The 23,378-nt window shown below is 40.7% G+C and overlaps 3 protein-coding genes across 9 annotated transcripts; all 3 read left to right on the top strand.

Moving 5' to 3' along the window:
* The first annotated feature begins 57 nt into the window (after positions 1-57).
* sart1 (spliceosome associated factor 1, recruiter of U4/U6.U5 tri-snRNP) lies at positions 58-2,985 on the top strand. The gene is made up of 2 exons (XM_073464696.1): positions 58-299; positions 445-2,985. The coding sequence occupies exon 2, from the start codon at positions 475-477 to the stop codon at positions 2,809-2,811; it is 2,337 nt and encodes a 778-aa protein (XP_073320797.1). The 5' UTR covers positions 58-299; positions 445-474; the 3' UTR covers positions 2,812-2,985.
* A 935-nt stretch (positions 2,986-3,920) lies between these two features.
* On the top strand, positions 3,921-14,606 carry LOC140994781 (oxysterol-binding protein 1-like). Of its 7 annotated transcripts, none has more exons than XM_073464599.1 (16): positions 3,921-4,063; positions 5,005-5,175; positions 5,380-5,588; positions 5,700-5,862; positions 5,956-6,067; positions 6,164-6,362; positions 6,478-6,592; positions 6,682-6,739; positions 6,850-7,017; positions 7,113-7,358; positions 7,592-7,712; positions 7,903-8,006; positions 8,162-8,257; positions 8,406-8,590; positions 8,710-8,939; positions 11,230-14,606. In XM_073464599.1, exons 2-16 carry the CDS (start codon positions 5,042-5,044, stop codon positions 11,370-11,372), a joined length of 2,283 nt encoding a protein of 760 aa, XP_073320700.1. In that variant the 5' UTR covers positions 3,921-4,063; positions 5,005-5,041; the 3' UTR covers positions 11,373-14,606. The 7 variants fall into 7 exon arrangements, with proteins under 7 accessions (XP_073320700.1, XP_073320692.1, XP_073320707.1 ...); XM_073464591.1 differs by having other exon boundaries at positions 3,973-4,063; positions 6,682-6,745; XM_073464606.1 differs by lacking the exon at positions 11,230-14,606 and adding an exon at positions 9,091-11,202 and having other exon boundaries at positions 3,973-4,063.
* A 1,411-nt stretch (positions 14,607-16,017) lies between these two features.
* Positions 16,018-22,930, top strand: casp3a (caspase 3, apoptosis-related cysteine peptidase a). Its single transcript, XM_073475640.1, has 6 exons — positions 16,018-16,261; positions 16,558-16,697; positions 20,012-20,140; positions 20,251-20,426; positions 20,539-20,650; positions 21,547-22,930. The coding sequence occupies exons 1-6, from the start codon at positions 16,203-16,205 to the stop codon at positions 21,774-21,776; spliced, it is 846 nt and encodes a 281-aa protein (XP_073331741.1). The 5' UTR covers positions 16,018-16,202; the 3' UTR covers positions 21,777-22,930.
* Positions 22,931-23,378: the final 448 nt, after the last annotated feature.

The raw sequence follows: 23,378 nt of genomic DNA, 5'->3' as shown, positions 1-23,378 counted from the left end.
GCCCAAACGCAGCAACTCCTGGATGTGATCCTGGCCTGATACCGTCATAAACACCCCCGTACAGCAGGTGGCGGTATACATTAGCTGCTAGCTCGTCTTCGACTACAGGAAGTGTATTTGCAGGAAACAGTAATATTGTCTTTAGCTGTACGTTTGACGAAGTCGTGTTGCTAAACGTGGACTAGATGGTTAAAGTGGCGTGAAGAAAACCTACAGCTCGACAAACTTTCCACATCCTCGCTCTTCGTCGATTACTTTTATCGTTTTTGTGCACGGTTTTACTTTCGTCTCCGCACTCGGTGAGTTGCGTCGTCGATTAGCGACTTAGCATTCAATGCTAATGTTGGCTAATTAGCAAACGACAACTAGTAGCGTTTTTCATCCTGTTATACAACACGTAAGCAAGTGTGTTGTAACAACTTTTTTTTTTTTTTTTTTTGGCAGTCTTGAGTTGTTAAACCTGCAGAGGAAATAATGGGCTCGTCCAAAAAACACAAGGAAAAGAGCCGCGACAAGGACACAGAGGAGCGTCGCCGCGAGCATAAGAAACACCGCCACAAGGACCGAGAGAGAGACGGTTCCGACCGGGATAAAGAGAAACGAAAACGCTCCAGGTCCAGGGAGAGGAGCGGGCGGGAGAGCCGTACCAAAGGTGAAAGGAGCACCGGAGAGCCCCGAGTGAAGAAGGAGAAAGTTGATCTGGGATATGAAGAAGGCAGTGCAGAGGTGGGGCCTCAGTCTGCCAGCGGAGATGCATCTCTTAGCATCGATGAGACAAACAAACTCAGGGCCAAGCTGGGTCTCAAGCCTCTGGAGTTAAGCGACAACAAAAAGGAGCTCGGCACCAAAGAGGAACCGATGGTGGCTGAGACGATCAACCCTGTCCTCATCAAACAGCAAAAAGAGATACGAGAGAAGCTTGCAGCTCTGAAAGAAAAACGCATCCAGAACCAGAAATTGGGGAAAGTCAAGACCCTAGCAGAGGATGACTGGCTGGACGACACATGTGCTTGGGTTGAGAGAAGCAGAACGCTGGCGAAAGAAAAGGAAATGGCGGAGAAAAGAGCCAAACTTCTGGAGGAGATGGATGAGGAGTTTGGTGTCAGCAGTCTGGTGGAAGAGGAGTTTGCGCAAAGCAGAAATGATGCCTACACATCCCGAGATCTGAAGGGACTCAAAGTGCAGCACAAGGTGGATTCCTTCAACGAGGGCCAGACTGTCATCCTGACCCTGCAAGATAAAGGTGTCCTCGAAGAAGAGGAAGATGTGCTCGTAAATGTGGGAATGGTGGACAAGGAAAAAGCAGAGAAGAATGTGGAGTTGAAAAAGAAAAAGCCAGATTACAAGCCCTATGAAGAAGAGGAGAGTGTGGATGACATGGTCACGTTCAAGCCCCACACTGTTCTGTCCAAGTACGACGAGGAAATTGAGGGTGAAAAGAAAAAGAGTTTCAGGTTGAATACGGGGGGCTTTGCTGATGGGGAGCGAGAGCGGGAGCTTCAGGCCATGAGAGAGGCTCTACGAAATCAGGCCCAGTCTTTGGAAATGCCCGCTCTCAGCATCGCCTCCGAGTATTACACGCCTCAGGAAATGGTGGGCTTTAAGAAGACAAAACGCCGTGTGAAGAAGATCAGGAAGAAGGAGAAGCTGACAGTTGCTGATGAACTTGCACTCGATGACACCCGCAACACTGACTTTGGCTCCAGGACACGCGGTCGAGGCCGCAAAAAGCTGGATGAAGAGGGCAAGGAGGTGAAAGAGGAGGAGGAGGAGGAAGGGGAGGGGGAGGAGGAGAGCAAATTGGCAGACAATATCCCCCAAATGTCTGATGACATCAGGATGGCAGAGATGGACATAAGCGATGAGGAAGACTTTACACCTCCTGAACCAGCTGTAATTGAGGAGGATGAGGCAGAGCAGGAGCTGCAGAAACAACTGGCAAAACAGAGGAAGCTGAAACAGAAGCAGCTTCTCAAAGACTCTGGGGAAAAGGTGGCAGAGCAGATTAAAGAGCTTGCTAAAGTTGACATTGACAATGATCCAGAGAAGAGGAACAACATTGTTTTCAACGCCACCTCAGAGTTTTGCAGAACTCTGGGTGACATTCCAACATACGGACTGTCGGGCAACAGAGAGGACCAAGAAGACATTATGGACTTTGAACAGGAAGAGGAGAAAGATGACGCTGGAGGTTCAGACTCAGAAATGGATGAGAATGTTGGATGGAGCACCGTTAACCTGGACGAAGAGCAGAAACAACCAGATTTCTCTACAGCCTCTGCCACCATTTTGGATGAAGAGCCCATTGTCAACTCCGGCCTTGCTGCTGCCCTGCTGCTGTGCAAAAACAAAGGTCTGTTGGACACTCAAATGCAGAAAGTAGCCCGTGTCAGAGCCCCGAAAGGCGCCTTGCCTAATGACAACTACTGCATTGAGGACAAGATGGGCTTTGATGACAAGTACAGTCGCCGTGAAGAATACAGAGGCTTCACTCAAGACTTCAAGGAGAAGGAAAGCTACAAGCCTGACGTCAAGATCGAGTATGTGGATGAATCTGGGCGGAAACTCACTCCAAAAGAAGCCTTCAGGCAGCTTTCTCATCGATTCCATGGGAAAGGGTCTGGAAAGATGAAGACCGAGAGGAGGATGAAAAAGCTGGAGGAGGAGGCACTGCTGAAGAAGATGAGCAGCAGTGACACTCCTCTGGGCACGGTGGCTTTGCTTCAGGAGAAGCAGAAATCCCAGAAAACACCATATATTGTGCTTAGTGGTAGTGGGAAAAGTATGAATGCAAACACCATCACCAAATAATTTTTTGGGGGATAGTTGATTATCTTAAACACAAACATGCATTCACACATGCACAGATATACACATACACACACACGATGCTTAAAGAAACTGATCCAATTTCATGCTTACTTCATAAAAGCTTTGTTGTTGTAGTTAAGAATTGTCCAATAAAATGAATACCAATCAGAGAAATGTCTTTTTTTTTTTCATTTTCTGTGTCAAATTTACAAGGTGTAGAGCAAGTTGGAGGGTAACTATACGCAGGATGAGAATATTGTTTTAGTGAGGATGTAAATTTGTTATAATTGTAAATAAGTAGTGTCAATTCTGAATGCCTTTTAGTTTCATTTCAGCTGTTGCACATTTCATGGCATGAGGCTAAGAACAGGTCCAGTAGTGATGAACAATAGGAGGAATTTTAAAATCCACTCGGGTTTTTTAAGTTAAATGTGGTTCACAACAAATCCAAAATGACAATACATAAAGAAAATCACAAATTAAAATGTTAAAAATGTTTATTATTGAGTAACATATCCACTTTCATGGTTTCATCCTTTCTGTAAAAAAAACAATACAGTGTGTAAGATAATTCCTTACAAGTAGTTGGTTGATAGCCATGCCTTTCAAATTATAAATAAAATGGTTAATAAAATAATATTAGTTTTTAAATTTGGTGAACTGACAACAAATTGGAGAGAATATAGACTGATATTAAGAATATGCATTTCACAAATGTTTACATGTACATACATTACTCCAAAAATAGGGTGGATTTGTTTTTGTACAACAGATGGCAGCCTTGTACGGTCTATTAACAGGCCATGACAGTGGTGGGTGATTACTTGTGGGTGTCTCAGTTAAACCGAAAAATATTTAAACTAATTCAGTGAAATTAAATTGTGAATAATAAACAAGCATTTACTTTCTATTAAAAATAGTGTTGATACTGTGGTACAGATACTGTTTAGCCATTCGCCCAGTCTTTCAGATTATCAAATATTCATCACAACTGGAAATGTATGTTTGCTAAAAAAAAAAAAAATGCAAGTTTTCTTGTGTTGTTTTGGTTCCTGTCTTCACCGGAACCAATGCTGACTATCAAGGGGCTCACCGGCGGACTTTTTCTGTTGCACAACCTGTAGCAAAGTAGTCGCTCATCCCATCGGTCCATGGTTCATCCACGAAAGTAGTTAGCAAAGCTAACACTTGCAAGCTAACACCGCTACATTGAGTACGCCATGTACACCTCTAATAGCTAAAGTCTTGCACGGTAAGTGTAAGCGGTAAATACGATAATGCTTTAATGTCAATTAAAAATATCGGACAAAGAAACTGAGAGTCGCATATTTGAGATATTATTATCGCTTCCAACGTGTCCGGCTGTTTGACAGCTTCCTGTTGTTTAGCTAGCAGCAAGCTTAGTGGCAGCACTGTTTTAAGTGGCTTTGATGCCCAGAATCGGCTTCTTGCTCCTGGAAGTACATCTGAAATATCCAGACTGCTTAGTGGACACTAGTGTGTAATCCTGGCAAATAAGTGGCGGGTTGAGGTGACTGTGATCGGCAGTGACCCGTGTTTTCTCAGTCTTTCAGAGCACTGTTCGCTAAACAGATTATTACTGTAGAAGTGATGTCAGCACTCAACCATTTTGTTGTTTGTTTGTATATTTCACGTCAAAGCTGAATCCGTCATAACGACATAATAACACGACATCATAGATATCTGTGTTAATCCCCGATTCGTGTTAGGGGGGGTTTGATAGTGAGAGCTAGCCCTCACTGTTTACTTAGCTAACAGTCATAGCTCTTGTAATGTTAAATGCTAAATGTGGACCTGTCAGCATTCATACATTTATCCGTGTAACGTAAGTTTGATAAATAGCAGCCATCACGTTTTTACATTAACAAAAGCTAAACAGGAGGTCGGTATTTATTCATTGGTTGTAGTAGAGATTAGTGTTTCTTGATGCCAACAATTTCCTTTAAATATAAAGAACCAGAAAGATAAACAAACACATCTTTATGCCTTAATATATGACATAGGATGACAAACTGAACTTGTGACTATAGTCAAAAAGTGTTGACATTAATAAGCCAAACCAGTTTCTGCATACATTTCCTGTGTCAAATGTGCATTAAGCAGAACGAACAGTAACATGTCCAACAGTGGAATATCAATGTAAATCTTTGATCTAGGTTTTTATCTCCACAGGCTCTAACTTCACCCAGTGAAAGCACAGGCTGTTGTGATGTCGGAGCCTAAATCCCCCACTCCAACCCCTGGAGACACCTACAAGGGTTGGCTCTTCAAATGGACTAACTACATTAAAGGTTACCAGAGACGCTGGTTTGTTCTGAGCAATGGACTGCTGTCTTACTATAGGTAGGTTTGACTGAACGTGTAATGAATTTGCAGGGTTTTGCCTGGCTAAACAGGGGGTCAATGTAAAATCATAGAGGTGGGTCATATACTAAATAGATATTTTAAAATAGAAAACGTAACAAGCAGTATCTCACTGACTTTCATTCGCTGTTTAAAGGGCATTTAAATGAACAGTACACTAACATGTCCCTCATTCTGTTCCAGGACCCAGGCAGAGATGGGTCACACATGCCGAGGCACCATCAACCTGGCCACAGCCAATATTACTGTGGAGGACTCGTGCAATTTTGTAATTTCCAATGGAGGGGCGCAGACCTACCACTTGAAGGCCAACTCAGAAGTAGAGCGCCAGCGATGGATCACAGCTCTGGAGCTCGCCAAGGCAAAGGCAGTCCGCATGCAGGCTGAATCTGGTGAGAGGGAACACAGATATGTTAAAGAATGCAGGAGACAAAATGGCTTAAACGGCAACACAAAACTTTGTTTTTGGTCTTACTGTCTTTCCTGCTCTCACTCTCTCTCAGATGACTCGGGTGATGATTGTCCTGCAGTTCCCCCCACCTCAGGACAGGGTGGAGGCTGCCGTAACTCAGAAGTCCAGTCCACACTGCGAACACTCAACAGCAAGGTGGAGGACCTCACCACCTGCAACGATCTCATTGTCAAGCATGGGTCTGCCCTCCAAAGGTATCGGTTATCAAACTGAGCTCCTTTGTTAAACAATATCACCCAAAGAAAAGAAAGGTGAAGGATATTTATTTATTTTGTTTGCACACACAGGTCTTTGTCAGAACTGGAGGGGATTCGTGTCGGAGGGGACATGGGGGACAAGATCAGACAAGTCACAGAGAGGGCCACACTGTTCAGAATCACCTCGAATGCCATGATCAATGTAAGTCACCCTATTACTTATTTGCTGATGAACGTGCAATATTGTTGTTGACTCTCTTGCTGAAATGTAACTCTTGTTTTTTCATGCTTTCTCAAGGCATGTAGAGACTTCCTCTCCCTGGCCCAGAACCATAGTAAGCGCTGGCAGAAGGCCTTACAGGGAGAAAGAGACCAGAGGATACGACTGGAAGAGACTCTGGAGCAGCTGGCCAAACAGCACAACCACTTGGAAAGAGCTTTCAGAGGAGCCACAGTCCTCCCCTCTTCATTCAGCAATCCAGCCTTAGGTAACAAAGGTAAGGCTCTCATCCCAGCCTGCACTTCTGTCTTTAGGCCCTTGATGTTACTCAAAAGCATGGCCGCCATGACATGTACCTGCACCAACTGTCAAACTGTCTCTCTTCACTTTAGGCGGTGTGTCGGGGAAAGGTGATGCCAGTGATGAGGATGATGACAATGAGTTCTTTGATGCTATGGAAGACCCAGCAGAGTTTATTACAGTCCCTGCTGACCCCAAGTATCACAGGTTAATAACTCTCTGTTTCAATAATTTCATATTCAAGTCTTGTGGGTTTTATTTTTATTTTTATGCCTTCTTGTTTATCTGTCCACCAGGAGATCTGGGAGCAACGTCAGCGGGTTCAGCAGTGAGACTGGAATGGATGATCAGTCGGTAAATGTGTGTTAACTTTGTTATTGTCAGCAAGTTCTGATTTGTATCGACTTGTCTTCTCCTCTGCCAGCCATCTGATCCTGAGGGCTGTTTTTCTTCTCTTCTTCCAGTTTGATGAACTGTCGTTGGCATCCAATCCAGAGTCTCCTCAGCCCCTTGAGCTAGAGCCAGTTAGACAAAGACGGACTCGTATTCCCGACAAGCCTAACTATTACCTCAATCTGTGGAGCATCATGAAGAACTGTATTGGAAAGGAGCTCTCAAAGATACCAATGCCTGTAAGAAACGTGTGCTCTTGTTGGTAACCAAGTGGCTTTTTCTTTAAGAATAATCAGAAGTAATCAAACTTCTCCTCTGACTTTGTACCCACCAGGTGAATTTCAACGAGCCCCTCTCAATGCTGCAGCGTCTTTCTGAAGACCTGGAGTACTACGAGCTTCTGGATAAGGCTGCCAAATGTCAGAGCTCTCTGGAGCAGATGTGTTATGTGGCTGCGTTCACAGTGTCTTCGTACTCCACCACTGTCCACCGCACAGGAAAACCCTTCAATCCTCTGCTGGGAGAAACCTTTGAGCTTGATCGGCTAAGCGAGTGTGGCTACCGCTCCCTCTGTGAACAGGTATGTGGAATACACTCCGGAAATCATTTAAAATTGTGACCTGTTGTGAAAAGGCAGCATCACGCATACAACAAGTGGCTCTTGCAGACTATAGATTTTTCCGTTGACTTAAATTAGCTAGTTTTAACTACAGCATCACATTCATGAAGTGTTTTTTATGCATTACTTATTTATTTGTGATGGTCAAATTCTGACTTTGCTTCTCTCTCTTCACTTCTCTCGCCTCTCCTCAGGTGAGCCACCATCCACCTGCTGCAGCCCACCATGCCATCTCTGAAAAGGGCTGGACTCTCAGACAAGAAATCACCCTGGCCAGCAAGTTCAGAGGAAAATATCTCTCTATTATGCCTTTGGGTGAGTGCGTCCAGACCAAAAAGCAAAAGATTAAACATGGATAATAAGAAAAATTGATCGTTTGCGATGTGTAGATATAGAAACTCACGCCATAGTTTGTACCATAGATGTGGGATATGGAATTTATATTTTTGGTTAAAAGGGTAAAAATGAGAACTGCCCTCTAACATTATCCCCCCTCTGTCCTCAGGTGCTATCCAGTGTTTATTTGACAAAAGCAACAATCACTACTCTTGGAAGAAAGTGACTACCACAGTACACAACATAATTGTTGGAAAACTATGGATTGACCAGGTAAATTCAAAGCTTAACAACATTACAACTGCTTAGGAATATTGTCTATTTATGACAAATATGGCTTCAGATGATTTTTGCTTACTGTTCTACTAGGTTTATCCTTTAAGTCGTATCAGCAGAGCATATTGTATCTCTCCTTTCTGCCCCTCCAGTCAGGAGAGATAGATGTGGTAAACCACAAGACAGGAGATCGCTGCCACCTCAAGTTTGCTCCCTACAGTTACTTTTCCAGAGATGTACCAAGAAAGGTGGGCTTTTCAATTGTATTATTCTTTATATTCTTTTTATTCTATTACTCTTGCTGTATGTAAAGCCGGAGCTGATGTGCATCTTAACAGGAAGATGTATATTAAAAACATAAAAATTATGTAAGTTGAAAGCTCGTTTGTCTCTCAGGTAACAGGAGTAGTTACAGATAAGGATGGGAAGGCTCATTACGTGCTATCAGGAACCTGGGATGAGAAGATGGAGTTCTCCAGGATCATGCAGAGCAGTAAAGGCGAGAACGGCACAGAAGGCAAACAGAGGACTGTCTATCAAACCCTCAAAGCCAAAGAAATCTGGACAAAGAACCCTCTACCGTGAGTTTCTATTGTAAAGAAGTCTTTCAAACAAATCTGTAGAGGTAGAGCAGTATTTACATCTTTTAAATTGTTTTAGCTTCATGCCTCTGATCTTTTATCATCATAACTTTCTACAGAGAGGGAGCAGAGAACATGTACTTCTTCTCCTCACTGGCCTTGACGCTCAATGAACCTGAAGAGGGAGTGGCGCCAACTGACAGTCGGAAGCGCCCTGATCAGCGGCTAATGGAGGACGGCCGCTGGGATGAGGCGAACGCAGAGAAACAGAGGCTAGAAGAGAAACAGCGCATCACCCGTCGAGAGAGGGAGAGGGAGGCTGTTAAAGCAGCCAGCTCACCTGAGGAAGGTACTAAAAAAATGAAAGGAAATGAGCCTTGTTTGGGTGCTTGTTTATTCTGTTTGCGTCCAATATTTTTCTGTCCATTCATCTTTTGTCCACTCTGTCTGTCTGTCTGTCTTGGAATACCTTGTCTGCTTGTCTCTGTCTCATCCCTAAGCTGTCACTGAGGATTCAATCAATGACTCACCCTTGAAAAGCAAGTACTCTTCTCTTAGTCTTTTCCCACCCTCGATCTAACTATACATCAACCCTAGATCCAAAAACACATCGACAGTATATTTGTATATAATAGGACGGTGCTAAATGTCTTCCTTCATCATCTTGCGAACATTTCATTCAGCTTTTACCCTCCCTTTATTGATTTCTGTTCTGTTTAGCTGATGCAGTGGAGATTGGCACAGAAGCAAATGAGGTTTCTGATGAAAGCAAGTATCACTTCACAGCTTTACATTATATGTCCTTTTAAAAGTGCTTTGTGTTGTGTTAACAGAGCAGCGAGGAAGACATTGCTCTTTTATATTCATGGAAAGACGATATAGGCTTGTTTCTCAACACTAGTGACTTCAGTTACTCAGACATCTTTGCTAGTGGTGCTGAAAGCATGCTTTACATGCTGATTTTGGTATGAAAGTGGTATTAGATACCCTCTCATCCATGAGTAGATGCACAGTTCCTTCGGTGCCATCTAGTTCCAATATAATTAAGAGAAAGCAGACATCTTTATGGCCATCTCATCTCAAAAACTCACATTTCACACCAATAATCTAGATGGACAAGTGGCACTAAAGGTGAGAGGTGAGCCTATACACTGCCTCCAAATCTGATAAAACTGGAAATCATCTGTTAGTTTATGTTGCTTTACAGCACAAATGGGAAGAAGTGCAGACAAAGATAGCAATAAATATCTTGGGAGTTAAGAAGCAGGGGTCCTTTTTATGACAGGAAGTGATATATTAGTGATGTTAGAGGTCAGAAATGTCCAGACCATTGCCTTTAGTGGAAAATAAGTATACTTGGCTCTCACAGTATTGTTGACAAGCCTATTTTGCCTTAAATGCTGCACACAGCACTTCTAAAATGAACATAAACAAGAATTCTGTGTGGATACTGTTTGAGTTGTGGGTTCACATCTGTTTTTTCTGTGCTGGTGTTAAGCTGACACAGAGGACTCTCCCCCTCATACACCTGTTGCATGCAAGTAGTTTCTTACATTTCATTCTCTGTTCTTCTTTATACTTTCATCTTTTATATATAAACTCTCAAAGATTCATCCTTAATTCTTCTATTTTCAGCCCCTTATGGACCATCGCTCCCCCCTTACCTAAGCAAGTATTCTGATTATAACACATACAGTCCAAGTATTTCAAAACATTGTTGTAGTTTAATTTAATCTAGATTAAGAAACCCTGTTCATCTTCCATCATTTCCTCTTTACATCCTTTGCAACTTGTTCTCTCTTAGTGGAAGGCAAGGAATGTCCTTATGGAGCTCAAGTCAAAAGCAAGTAACATCAGTGTTGCTCCCCATTATCCCTTCATTTATTTAGTTTTTTATTTAGATTTAGGATGATAGTCTTAACCTTATAGAAGACTGTAGCTGACTGTAGAGTCAGCACAAGCCTAGTACTTTAGTATTTTAGTAGTAGCATTTTGTCTGTCATTGATCCATTAGTTCTGGGCATTAGTTTTGAGCCTGATTCCCTCCACATGTCATATTGCAGAAGAATAATTATCTATAATTCCTGTTCTTTGTTTTGCGTCAGTTTTTATAAGGTGCATCTGAAAACCAAGTGATCAGGAACTTGAGATGAGCGCAATTAGTCGTACAATTACATAGTAATATAATTTGAACTAACATGTCATGTCTTCTTAGTCAAGTGTTGCTTTAGAAAAAACTGGCATCCGTTACTGTCAACTACGGTGATTTACTGAAGAGGTCTAACATTTGTCACACTATTTTTTCGGACAGTGTTTAATCTTCTAGGTTAAATTGTGTTTTCTGGGTGATTTTGTGCTTTTAAACTAGTCGACAAGTCTACAGTCAAAGGTGTAATTTGTTTCAATTTTTTGTGTCCCATTCCCAGGTCGTTAAATACTAACACTTTGTGCTGGTAGATCTGGCTGGCCACCAGGAGACCACAAGTCTCCAGAATCGCTTTTTGCACCTTTTTATACTTCAGTTTAAACGTCAGAGTCGTTATCAGCTCAGTTGTTGTCATGGCACAGAGGTTTCTTAACCTTCACCTCAGGTCCCTCTAAAGCTTCCTCTGTAAAAGATAGTCTTTCTTTTCCTTCAGGCGCCCATCAAGACAACTACCAGGCGATGTGGTTCGAGAAGTTAGACGACCCCGTTTCTGGAGAGACCTTGCACGTCTACAAAGGCGGGTACTGGGAGGCGAAGGAGCAAGGCAGCTGGGACCTGTGCCCCGACATCTTCTGATCCCAGCCAAATCATCCTGTTATCCTGTGTGTGTGTGTGTGTGTGTGTGTGTGTGTGTGTGTGTGTGTGTGTGTGTGTGTGTGTGTGTGTGTGCGTGTGTACAAATGAGAAGACGGTAAGAGGTGACTTACCTTACATCAGCTAAAGTGGGGAATCAAGCCTTTTCTTCAGCTTCATCTGCTCAGCCCGCTCAGCTCCTCTTTTTTCCAGCAGTGATTTGCTCAGGATTAAGAGCATCTGGACTTCCTGCTCAACTTAGATACAATGCACATTGTAGCATTGTTGTATTATTGCAGCACATTAGTGTTTCAGAAATCCCTCTCACTGCCTCTCAAACACTGGGGGTTTATCTCTTTCTTGGTCCACTGCTTGTTATTTGGGTTCCTTGGTACAGCCTTTGATTAGTAAGAGATTACACTTGTAATCTCATTATGCATTGTCTTTAAAAGCATTACTGTCAAAGGCATAATTCAGATGACATCTTCAAATATGTAAGGTTTGCTGAGATAGTGACCTATCACCTGACGTGTAATTAATGTTTGTTTTTGTTGTGCATTCAGATTATTTGGCAATGAATTTATTGCAGCTCCCCCAACACAGCACCACTGTAAATCAAACTAATAATACCCAACGTCTTCAATAATTGACTATTTCAGTGTTTCTGACAGAAGAGACTTAAATATTGTTTCTCAAGGAATAAATCAACAATTATTTTTGGACTGGTGAATGTGAATTTTGCCTTTGAATTTGTTGTGATTTGCGGTGCTACTTTAATCCCTGAAGTGAAACAACAACTATATCTACATCGTAGCTTTTTGTTTATTAGTCCATTTCAAAGCCTGTTTGTGATTTTAACTTCTCCCTGATATTTCCCCGATCCTCCTGTAAAATACATGATAGTGGTGAAGCGATGTGAAAGTAGTTAATTAAGATTATACACTCCATATATAAAGTCTGGTCCGGTAAACTTAAAGGGACAGTTCACCCCAGAATCAAAAACACATATTTTTCCTTTTACTGTACCTATAGTGCTATTTTTCCATCCAGATTGTTTCGGTGTGAGTTGCTGAGTTTTGGAGATATCGCCTGTAGTGTTTTCCTACTTTCAGATATAATGGAATTAGATGGCACTCAACTTGCGGTCTCATCCATAAGTAGATGCATTTGGCGGCTGTAGTTTGGTAGAAAGAAAATAGTTCCTAGATGGAACTGCTCACAAAAGGTCTGTGGATTATCTTGAGTAACCGGGTCATGATGACATCTCTAGGTCAGTGTCTCCAAAATTCAGCAAGTCACCTCAAAACAATCTAGATAGCACCACAGCTATTAGGGAAAATATGTATTTTTGGTTTTGGGGTGAACTGTCCCTTTAAGTATTCCAAAATGTGGGTCTTAAATGGCGACATATTTTATTCCATATATGAGAACATTTTTAAAAACCTTTTTTTAACTATCATAACTTTCATGGTTTTTCTATTCATTTTTTATTGACTGAGAATAATGACATTTCTTTGTGTAGCACATTCATTTTAATAGAACATAGAGTACGTTCTTTATTTAAAATGATAACATAATTAATACTATATGAATTGTAACAGTGGTAGAGTCAAATTTGGATAAAGTAAGTACCAAAGGAAAAATTAAGTATGAAAATACCAATGAGGGGAAAAAAACAATCAGAACTCTGTCTCTTTGTCTGTTTTGTTTTTTTTCTTCAACACTTCAATGTAAAGACTAATTTAACACTAAAGCTACTCGTCTGAGTTGGTAAATTACACGCTCAAAAACGTGTGAAATCTATCACGTACGTATCACCACCACCTAACATGTAGGATGGGCAGCGGATGCATTTTTTAAAATCTGTGAACGTTGCGTGCTCAAAATAAACTGGGTGTTAAGCTGCTCTTTAAAGAATGTAGCTGTGGCCTCATACCTAATGTTCGTGCGCTCACTATTCACTTTGGTCAACCAAGAATTCACTTCTGCTTTCAAAGTAAATGTTGATGTTCACCATCTGAACAGCTGAGATTGATTTCAGAGCAGCAGAGCTGTGCTTCGGCCTGCCACTGAGCTGTGTGCTGATTTCTACCGGCTTGATGATTAGTAAAGTGAAGGGAAATGTGAGGCAAAAGTGTTTTTGTCCTCCTGGTTTCCTTCAAACATGTTGATCATAGCTTTAATTCTGATTTAGGTTATTTGAATCTTTGTGTGTTGTGAGTGTAGATTTTTAACAAGACAGCAATAAGAGTGCCTCAGTAGGTGTACATGTGGCACAAAATGAAACGTGTGAAGCGAGAACTAAAACAGCAAAAACTGAGTTGTGTCGTTGTATTTGTCTCTTTTGTTGTTTGTGGAAGGGCTGAGTGGGTGATGAAAATCTAAATTTCATTTTATATTCAAGTGTACTTAAAAAGAGAACACTGAAAATGAAGATCACAAAACATAATGTTGCAAATATTTCTGTGTAAATATATTAAATAGTAAAGTAATTGTGATATTAACTGGTTATATTGATAGAGAATCTAATGGCAGTGATGCACTTTTATTTTATTTTTTTTCCTGACAACTGGATCCATTTTCATTGTGTACCATGTTACCATGAGTCACCCCCTACCATCCAGGATTGCTTTATTTTAAATGACATTAATTTCTTTTGGTCTAAACCGTTCCTCACTATGAACTACTGTTGCTTTATACATCATTTAAACAGATGAAAAAGAGCATGTGTCAGGTCTGTACAGCTGCCACACTACATCTCTGCAATTACAGAGCGACTTCACAGGTTTCTGTCTGTCCTGTCTTTTTCAGCATATATATATATAACCTTGATTTTTAGCCACTGTCCTTATTTGTGTAGGTCTGTCATTTCTTCTTTGTTTGTATGTTCTTTTTTAAGTTTCTACCTTTTTCACCTATTATTATTCCCAGCTATATTTTTTGCCCTGCACTGTTAAGATCACTATACATAATATCACAACTTCCCAGTTTGTAAAAAGTTGACGGAAGGTGTTCTTGCACCTAACGTACATTACATAGAGTTTGTTATATTGCGAGTTTGTTTTGAAAGCTTTTCCTACATGTCCATGAGTTAAAATATACATATGTACTGATTCACTGTTCTCAGAATACTTTCCACCTTTTTCTGTCCTTCAATGCAGTTTTTTCTTTATTCTTTTTTTAGCAGGATTGTGTTAGAGGTTGACAATATTAAAGTCTGAACGGAGATGAAGTGCATATCTGTGGTGTATTTGATTTTCTTGAACAAAGCAAAACAAACTGGCTCATACTAATTCTTATTGTGTTGTGCTCATTTTAACAGGCTTATACTACTTTACAGATAGCGTTAACCACATTAATTACATGAGTTGCAGGCTGCCGCGAACTCTTTGGCAATACTCCTCACCCATGTAGCACAAATGAGGTTAAATTCAGTGAGTTTTAAATGCAAACTCAAATAGTCATCTAATTTTGCATGACTCATATTCACAATATTGTGTGTACTAACGTCTTGGTACAAGTGTTCAGCTCCATCTGTGTTTGTTTTACAAAGATAGACTTGTGACCTTAAAAGGCTGTACTCCAGGCCTCTAACAGGACCCTGATGCAGCAAAATGGAATTCAGACATTATTAATTTTATTAATTTATATCTGCACCTTTCCTCATGTGACATACCATAATGTCTTCAGTAGTCGTACAGTAAAATGACATCTTGAATCATGAATGCATCTATCACATCCAGGGCGCTGCACTGTGGTGACCAGCAGCACAGTTTGTCTGAGTCTTGTTGTCAGTCACAGGAAAAAAATAAGGAAAGATAATGAAGAACTGTGGGAAAATCATGGGGAAACATCAGGCTGACGTGTACCACCCGTATCTGACCAGACTGACTTAATTCCCATGGCTGTTACCCTTTCAAACAAGATAAGGGAGCTACAGGAGTCCAGGGAAGTATATGGACTAGGGGATGTGCAGTATACTAACTGTACGTGCACTTCAAACATCTGCTATGGGCGATGTTGTTTTTGTCTATCTGATGTCATTTTAATGTCTCTATATGATCTGTAATGTAAAACAAATTGCCTCTCAGAGGACATTAAAGCAACATTATGTCACCTTTTTACCTTTACTTTGAAAGTTTTTCTCAGTTTATCTATACTGTATGTGTGACAGCTGGAGGTTTATGATTATATTATGTGACTGTATGATGGGATAGAGTCTGTTACAGTAGTAACAGGAGTAGGGCTGTATTTTCTCTGGGAATTTGGGGGGTTTCGAGGAGTTTAAGGTCTGAAATTGAAACTTTAACAGAGTGGGTATTTTACAGGGTAATACTGTAGTATTTTTAGATGATAATATTTAAATTTGGCCAGTAAGAATAAGCTCAGGTACCAGAACTGTATTTCTGTTGCATATCAGTGTTGAGAAGCAGCTTGAAAAATAGCATTTAGGCCTCAACGTGGGTCATGCGGGCGGGGTGAAGTGATCAGTGAAAATTATATTTCAGTTAAGTGAATAAATACAATATACAAATACAAATAATTTCCTTGTCTGTGTCTGGTCACGATCTCTACAAACCTATCTTATGTCCATGCTCTCATCAGAGGAGGCTGTGTTGTGACTTGCCCCCTCACACGGCAGGGGCGGGGGTGTAAAACGAGTGCACTTCCCCATGACATCAGCATCTTTGTTTACTAGCTAGCTCGGCACAGCTAAGGCGTCTTTTGCCTGAGCTGCATCGCGTCTTCATACATTAGCACTAGTTGTCGGCAGGGTTCAGTCATTTCACTCGGTGTGCTCAGTGGTTGATTTGTTAACTTTAATCAATAAATATGTCGGCTAACGGACCTGGAGAAGACACCACAGATGCGAGGAGAGGCGATGGGCAAGAGTGAGTCGCGGTTTATTTATGCTAGTTAGCATCTTTATCTGCAGCAGCTCATTGTTTTCCACCCAGTGATGAGGACGCTGTCTTGGTTAATTTCCCAGCCCAAAGTCTTAACCCGTTACTAGCATAATAAAACACAGCCGATAGCTGTTTGTAATTCTGTAAACTGTTTTAGTTTTGCGTTAAATGTCACATTTTAAGCACTAATGCAGACCTGGGACTGACTCTTTAAATGCATCTTCCTCGTTGTTAGCGTACATTTTAATTATAGGTCCTATTATGGTTATGTTGTCCCCCAGGTCGCCGTTTTCATCGTCTGGTTCCGCCTCCATGGACGTGGATGCAAAGCCCAACTCCCACAGCTTCAGATACAGTCTCAGCTTCCCCAGCATCGGCCGGTGCATCATCATCAACAACAAGAACTTTGACCGGAGAACAGGTGTTCATTTTGTATTATTTGCTATTTATTTGGATGAAACACACTTAAAGAAGCTGCTGTGAATACATGTTACCACTTTATGAGATTATATTTGATAGAATATTAAAATAAATATCTAAAGTCTGACTTCATGCTGAAACTAGAGATCTGATCATTATAATGTTGAAAGCATCTGGTGTTAAATATCTACTTATTTACAATATGTACTGGCTTTCCTCTTTCTGTATGGTTGTTTTTGACTCCTCAGGATATGACTTGCATGAATTACTTGTGGTCCCACATCTGGATTTTGTAATGCTTCGTTATTGTAGACCAAACCAGCAAGGTAGTCCAAGGTTAATAAGTCAGGTGGCTGAAATGTTCACTTTTAAAACTTTAATTAGACGTTAGCTGGTTGTAGAGAGGCCTGTGGCATTGCTGTAGTAGTATTTCCAGCTTGTCTAGTCGGTCCCTCGGAGCTGGAGGAACGCAGAACATTGTTTAATGAGGCAAAAGCAATTTGACCCCTGGAGGATCAAAAATGTAGCAACACCCTAAGTTTATATGTATGTATTTGTGTGTGTGTGTGTGTGTGTTTGACCAGCTGCCTCTAGTCACACCCAAGCTTGGACGTTCTTTACAGTCCAAACTAGCATTCCTGACATGTGAAAACTATACCAGCTGACGACGGACAGAAGGATGCGTTAACCGTGTGGCTTTTAGCTCCACAACATACAAACTAGGGCTGCACGGTATGGTTAAAAGAAAATCATATTGCGATTATTCTGACAGATATTGCAATATGATTCACTATTAGTGGGAATGATAATTTTTGCGTCACAATTTTCACTCCAAAAAACATTAAAAAGATGATAATGGATGTGAAAATGATTGGGGTCTGTGCCAAACAAACATATTTGCCTACATCTGGAGAAACAGACTTGTAGGCCAGGACATCTCCAGCACTACAGCACTTCAGTATAAAGCTGTTCTGTCTCACGTTTGACCTTTTATGAAAAACTGCAGTTTCTTGTGATTTGGATATTGCATTTGGTTATATTGCAACTTCAAGTAATTGTGCAAGCCTAATACAAACACAACTCTACTTCCACTCTGGATCTTAATATTTACCCAGTTTGTGCTTAACTACTTTTCAAGCTGTCATTTCCTGCAGAGTAGACACATCCTGTTGTTGTTTCTCAGGGATGTTTTGTGCTGCACTGGCCACATGCTTATGTCAAGATGACATTTCCGTACTGAGAGAAAACATAGGTGGTACAACTGTAATGCCTTAATATTTGAGATGACTTTCTGCTTCTACCAGTGCAAGTATTGGTATCAGTATTGAATGTTACCCAACCCTAGGCTACAGTATAGTGAGGCTTTGTTACCATCTCGGTGTACAACAAAGCAGGTGAATTTTCTCCACAACTTCATGAGCCAACACTTGTTGCTGTGGATACCATTTAACTACATCCCATGCTAGTTAATTAGATGCTCAAGTTAGCTCTGCATCAGTCCTTATGTTGTCTTTAGAGAGAATCGCAGGCAGCTGTACTGATCCCTCAGTATACATCTTTGTATTTAGATAATTCAGAATGTGGTCTGTAATGCCCTTCAGGAAGTTCAGGTACCCGCATGACTTTTCGTATGATTTGACACACATCAAATCACATGGATACCGTGGGTTTGATTAGTTCCTCTTCCAAGTTTATTATGGACTGTGGAGAAGTCCATAGTCCACAGAAGATTGTGTGTGCGATTTTGATTTCTGAACATTCATTTAATGGCCAAGTCACTTGGCCATATTCTGCTAGAACTATTGTCATATGTGTCCTTGAGCTGTTGATTATTGTTTGACCATGTCTGCCCTCAAGGATCTATAAGGGAATGTTTATCCAGCGCTTCGGTGTCTGAGGATATAAAGGCCTCACGTCTACAATAGATTTGGATTCTGTATGAATTCTTGAGTTGACCGTTGTCCTCGCCTACTCTTTAGGGACATTTTGCAATTTGAGCTTATAAAAGCTGAGGAGCAGTGTTACAGTAGCTATTATTGAAAGTCTTTATTATCTGTCTTAGAGGGACCTTGGATATCAATGCAAGCAAATACAGTCTGCTCATATAGAGCTGCAGAGTTACTGTGTGATGGTTTCATATTGCTGTCAGGCTTCTGTTTGACAAACCAGTCTAGCAGGACTCACTGAGTACACACATGACTGCTTGGCTATAATGTTCCATGAGCTAGAACATCATATGAGTGGGTTGAACATCAGCAGGGGTTAGGCCTGTATCTCCAAGTTCATATAAAATTGTTTCCAGCTGTTCAACCATGTGAAATTCCTGTTAAGGAAGATATGTGCACCCTTAGATGTAACTTCAATATCCACCATGCATGTTTCCATTGCAGCATTTTGTGCAAGAACCAATGCGATTTTCTGTAAAGGACATACAGACAGCAACAGGGTGGCTGGATGGTGCAGTCTGACAGCACACAAGATAGTTATGCCCACTAGACTTTGTTTGAAATGTAGCAGTGTTAAAGTCAGATCAAGACTCATTCAACAAGATGCACTGAACAGTCTGGGAAGAAGCAAACTTGGAATTCAGCCATCACTCATTTTATTATTTACACCTGCGAGGGCGTTTTCACATTTTCTGGCTGATCAGGCTGAAGACATGTGGAAGATATATGTGTGTTCTTATGTGAGGTAATCAGGTGTACTAGTAAGAAACTACACCATCACAGTGGCTGTGCAGGTATGACAGGGTTTTCACACCATTCAGCATACTAAACATCACACGCTTGATTCAAATGGAAAGGTTTTGTACCGTCTACACAAAAATCACAAGCTGTAAAGAAAATAAAATGAAGGTTTAACACAGCATCTCTCAACACCTGCTACTAGGGTTGGGCACACTTAAAAAAAATTCAAACTGGGTTGATATGAGGCTTAATTATGGACCAAAACAGTAATGCTGAATTTCACCACTAGCTGTCGCACGGGACTCAGCTGCTCCCAAGAGGAATATAAAGAAAGTTTAGCAGCACTGCAGTCCATCAGCTGTCAACTGTGACACACATATAGAGCTGACCTTATCAGCTATCCCGGGGCTCCTGCTAACCACATGCTGCTAGTTCTCTCCACCTAACGTAACACCTGACAAGTGCCAGGGGTACCATGGGTGTGCCTTTTTAATATTATTGACTGCATACAGTGTGTGATAATGGTCAAAGAGTTGTTGGTTCCTTGAAAATTGGTTCCACAAAAAATTGTGTTGTTATTGTGTCCCTCAAGTAACCAGAAAAAATGTCTCTGCTTTGTTTTTTAAAGGCATGAATCAACGAAATGGTACAGATATAGATGCAGCCAACGCGATGAAAGTATTCACAAAGTTGGGTTATAAAACGAAGGTTTACAACGACCAGTCGGTCGACCAGATGAAACAAGTTTTAATTTCTGGTAAGTTTGAAGCTGAACACACAAAAAATAATACTAAAGCTCCAAATATTGACTCTTTTTACCTGATTTATATAATTTTAAAAAAAGTCTACACATTTCTCTTTTTCCAGCGTCAAAGGAAGATCACAGCAGCAACGCCTCATTTGTCTGTGTTCTGTTGAGTCATGGAGATGAGGGTGTGTTCTTTGGTACAGATGGCTCCATAGAGCTCAAGTACCTGACATCACTTTTTCGAGGCGATCGCTGCAGATCACTGGTGGGAAAGCCCAAACTCTTCTTCATCCAGGTATCGTCACAGTTTGTCTTTTTTTTATGTTTGTTTTCCTCCTGCACTAACTAGCCGTGGGCTTTTCTTAACTGTCTCACCTCTAATTAGGTCTTGTCTTGTCATTGAGTAGGCTTGCAGAGGCACTGATCTGGATGGAGGCATTGAAGCAGACAGTGGAGAAGAAGGCATTACCAAGATCCCTGTAGAAGCTGACTTCCTCTATGCTTTCTCCACAGCTCCAGGTTAATACTCACATACACAAACACAGGCTATTTTGTATACTTATTATTCCCTTGTTTGGTGTGTTGGTCATCCCATGCCAACTCTCCATGAATTTAGACTTTTCCCAGTAACTGTCATGGATTTCTTTAAAAATTATTCTGTTAAATTCATAGGGCCTTTCAAAATCCTATAGCTGTACTCTGCATAATTTTTTTTATTAGTCCTGCACATTTAATCGCAAAGATATTGAAATCGTAATATGGCTAAGTGCAATATCCACATTACATCTTTTTAGACTGATGTGAGAAAACATGTTTGTTTGTTTTTTGGTGGGTCAGAGCCCAACAAATGTCACATCATCATGATTTTAATAGTTTACCTCAGGGAAACTACAAATTGTGATGCAAAAATGATTATTCCCACTAATCTCGAGTCATATTGCAATCATATCTGTCAAAATAGTTGCAATATGATTTTAACATCATGCAGCCATATGTTTTAGTTTTGAATTTGGAAGTTTGGCCCTCTAAGTTGGATTTAGTCATTTATTATTCTTATCAATAGTTTTACTTTTGTTGCAACCAAATTTGGATTCTGTGTTAAGTTCTTGGGTCCTGCGTAAAAAATTGGGTGCCACATGTTTTTTTTTAATATAGCTTTGGAGCTGAAAAACCCATTTTTAAAATATTAACTGTACTTTTTCCCCCCAAAAAAACATGCACATTTTTCATACTTTTCACTGCTGTAATATTACATTCAGTGGTTTCATTTCATGGGTAGATATTTGTATTGTGTTGACTTCCAAGGTTTTCCATCTTTGTTAGCTAACTATTGAGCCTGCTTGCCCTCAGTGATTCTTCCCTGTTAAATAAAGGTTTGATTCACCCTTTACTTACTACCACTTATCTGTCTACAGGCTACTACTCGTGGAGGAACACTATGACCGGGTCCTGGTTCATCCAGTCACTGTGTGATATGATCAGCAAGTATGGAAAAGAGCTGGAGCTCCAGCACATCATGACACGAGTGAACCACAAGGTGGCGACAGAGTTTGTGTCCGTCTCCAATTCACCAGGCTTTGATGCAAAGAAACAAATCCCATGCATTGTGTCAATGCTGACCAAAGAGATGTATTTTTCTCCTTAATGTCGTCTCTGCTGCAGGAGCCTTCAGCCTCAGAAGGCTCGAATTACTTTAGGTTACACTTTCTGACTGAGTGTGTCTTGAAACCTCGGTATACATTTCTGGGAGAGTAGATGTGATGCTAAAGTTAAAATTTTGACGGGCGCTTTTCATGTGGAGTACAGTTCTGATATAGAAGCATTACAATGTTTTCTACACTCTTTTAAACAAAAAAAAAAAATCACGTCTCTAAAGAAAAAAAAATGTAATTAACCTTGCAATTCAATGCTCACCACTTTCTACCGGTACAAGCCTCTCTGCTGTTTACACTATATACATTTCAGGGAAAAACATTACAAGCCAGTTTGATAGGAAGTTTGACCTTGATCATGGAAGCGTAGATGAGCCGCAAGCACTCCAGCATCAACATTTTCAGTTTATTTTAACTTGAGGGATCATGTGTGTAATGTGTGCCTGCTTTTTATTATTCTTTTTTTACATCCTTGTTGTCTTTTTTTCACTATTGAGTCAGTTTAGTGACATCATGACATCCACAACCAAAATAAACGGTCTTTCACTTGATAAGTAGCAGATGAGTTGTGTGAAGCCTCGATGAATGCAACGCTTTCACTCAGACGGAACATTAAAGGATAATGTTGTGTAGCAAATTCAGAAGAATCCAGTAAGCTATCGTGTTTTTTGTCGGTGTTCCAGCTCTGAATTCATTTTTTTTCTGGGTTTTTTTTTTCTAAGTATGTATTTCTTTGAATGAATTGTTGTGTCATAGCATGCATAAGTAAAGCCAGCCCACTTGCACGATGCTGTCATACTTGACCGCAGCTTTGTTTCATATTTGGTACTAGTACGAGGAGGTTTAACAGAGTCAAACTTTAATACGTAACCATCAGCATTGAGTGAATTATAACAGACAAAGCACAATATGTGTTCTGATCGAGGTCCTGGTCATTTGTGAAAATATGCAATTTTTACAACATATAGGCTGAAAACACTTTTGCTGTTAAAATATTTCACTGATGTTTGACAATCTAGTTTTCAAGTCATTTTACTACACGTGTCAGTTTTGGGATTTTTTTTGTGGTATCGCTATTTTGTAAGCAAGCTATACTGTGAGGTTTGAATAACAATCTTCTTGAAAAATAAAGACCACTTTTCATTGTTCTGTCTTGAAAACAGTTTTACTGATTTTGTTTTTGGCTCATTTAGATCATCAACAACCATAAATATATTACTGTTAAGTTAAAGTGCTCACATTCCCATAAAGCCTTGGTAGTTTTGCTCATATCTCATACAAGTGTTAACCTTTACAAACCCAGTAAAGAGTCTACTTGTGAACACTTTGTTGAGTGTAAACAGGCAGGATTACTCCAGATTTGGCATGTCTGGAGGTGAGAAGAACTGGGCCACCAGATCCTGAGGGCCAGCGCCAAATAAAGCTGAGCCTCAGATTCTTTCACTGCCAGCACAGACGCACTTTACCAAAAGTAGTGTTCACAAACAACAGACCACTGACAACCTGTTGGATGCACTCAATAGAAAGGCTCACCACTGACACGTAGACAATACCTACAGAATAATACAGCAGTGGTGTATAACTACAAACTAGAT

Source organism: Pagrus major, chromosome 1, assembly GCF_040436345.1.
Source record: "Pagrus major chromosome 1, Pma_NU_1.0".
Lineage (NCBI taxonomy): Eukaryota > Metazoa > Chordata > Actinopteri > Spariformes > Sparidae > Pagrus > Pagrus major.
This window is presented reverse-complemented; position numbering and strand designations above follow the sequence as displayed.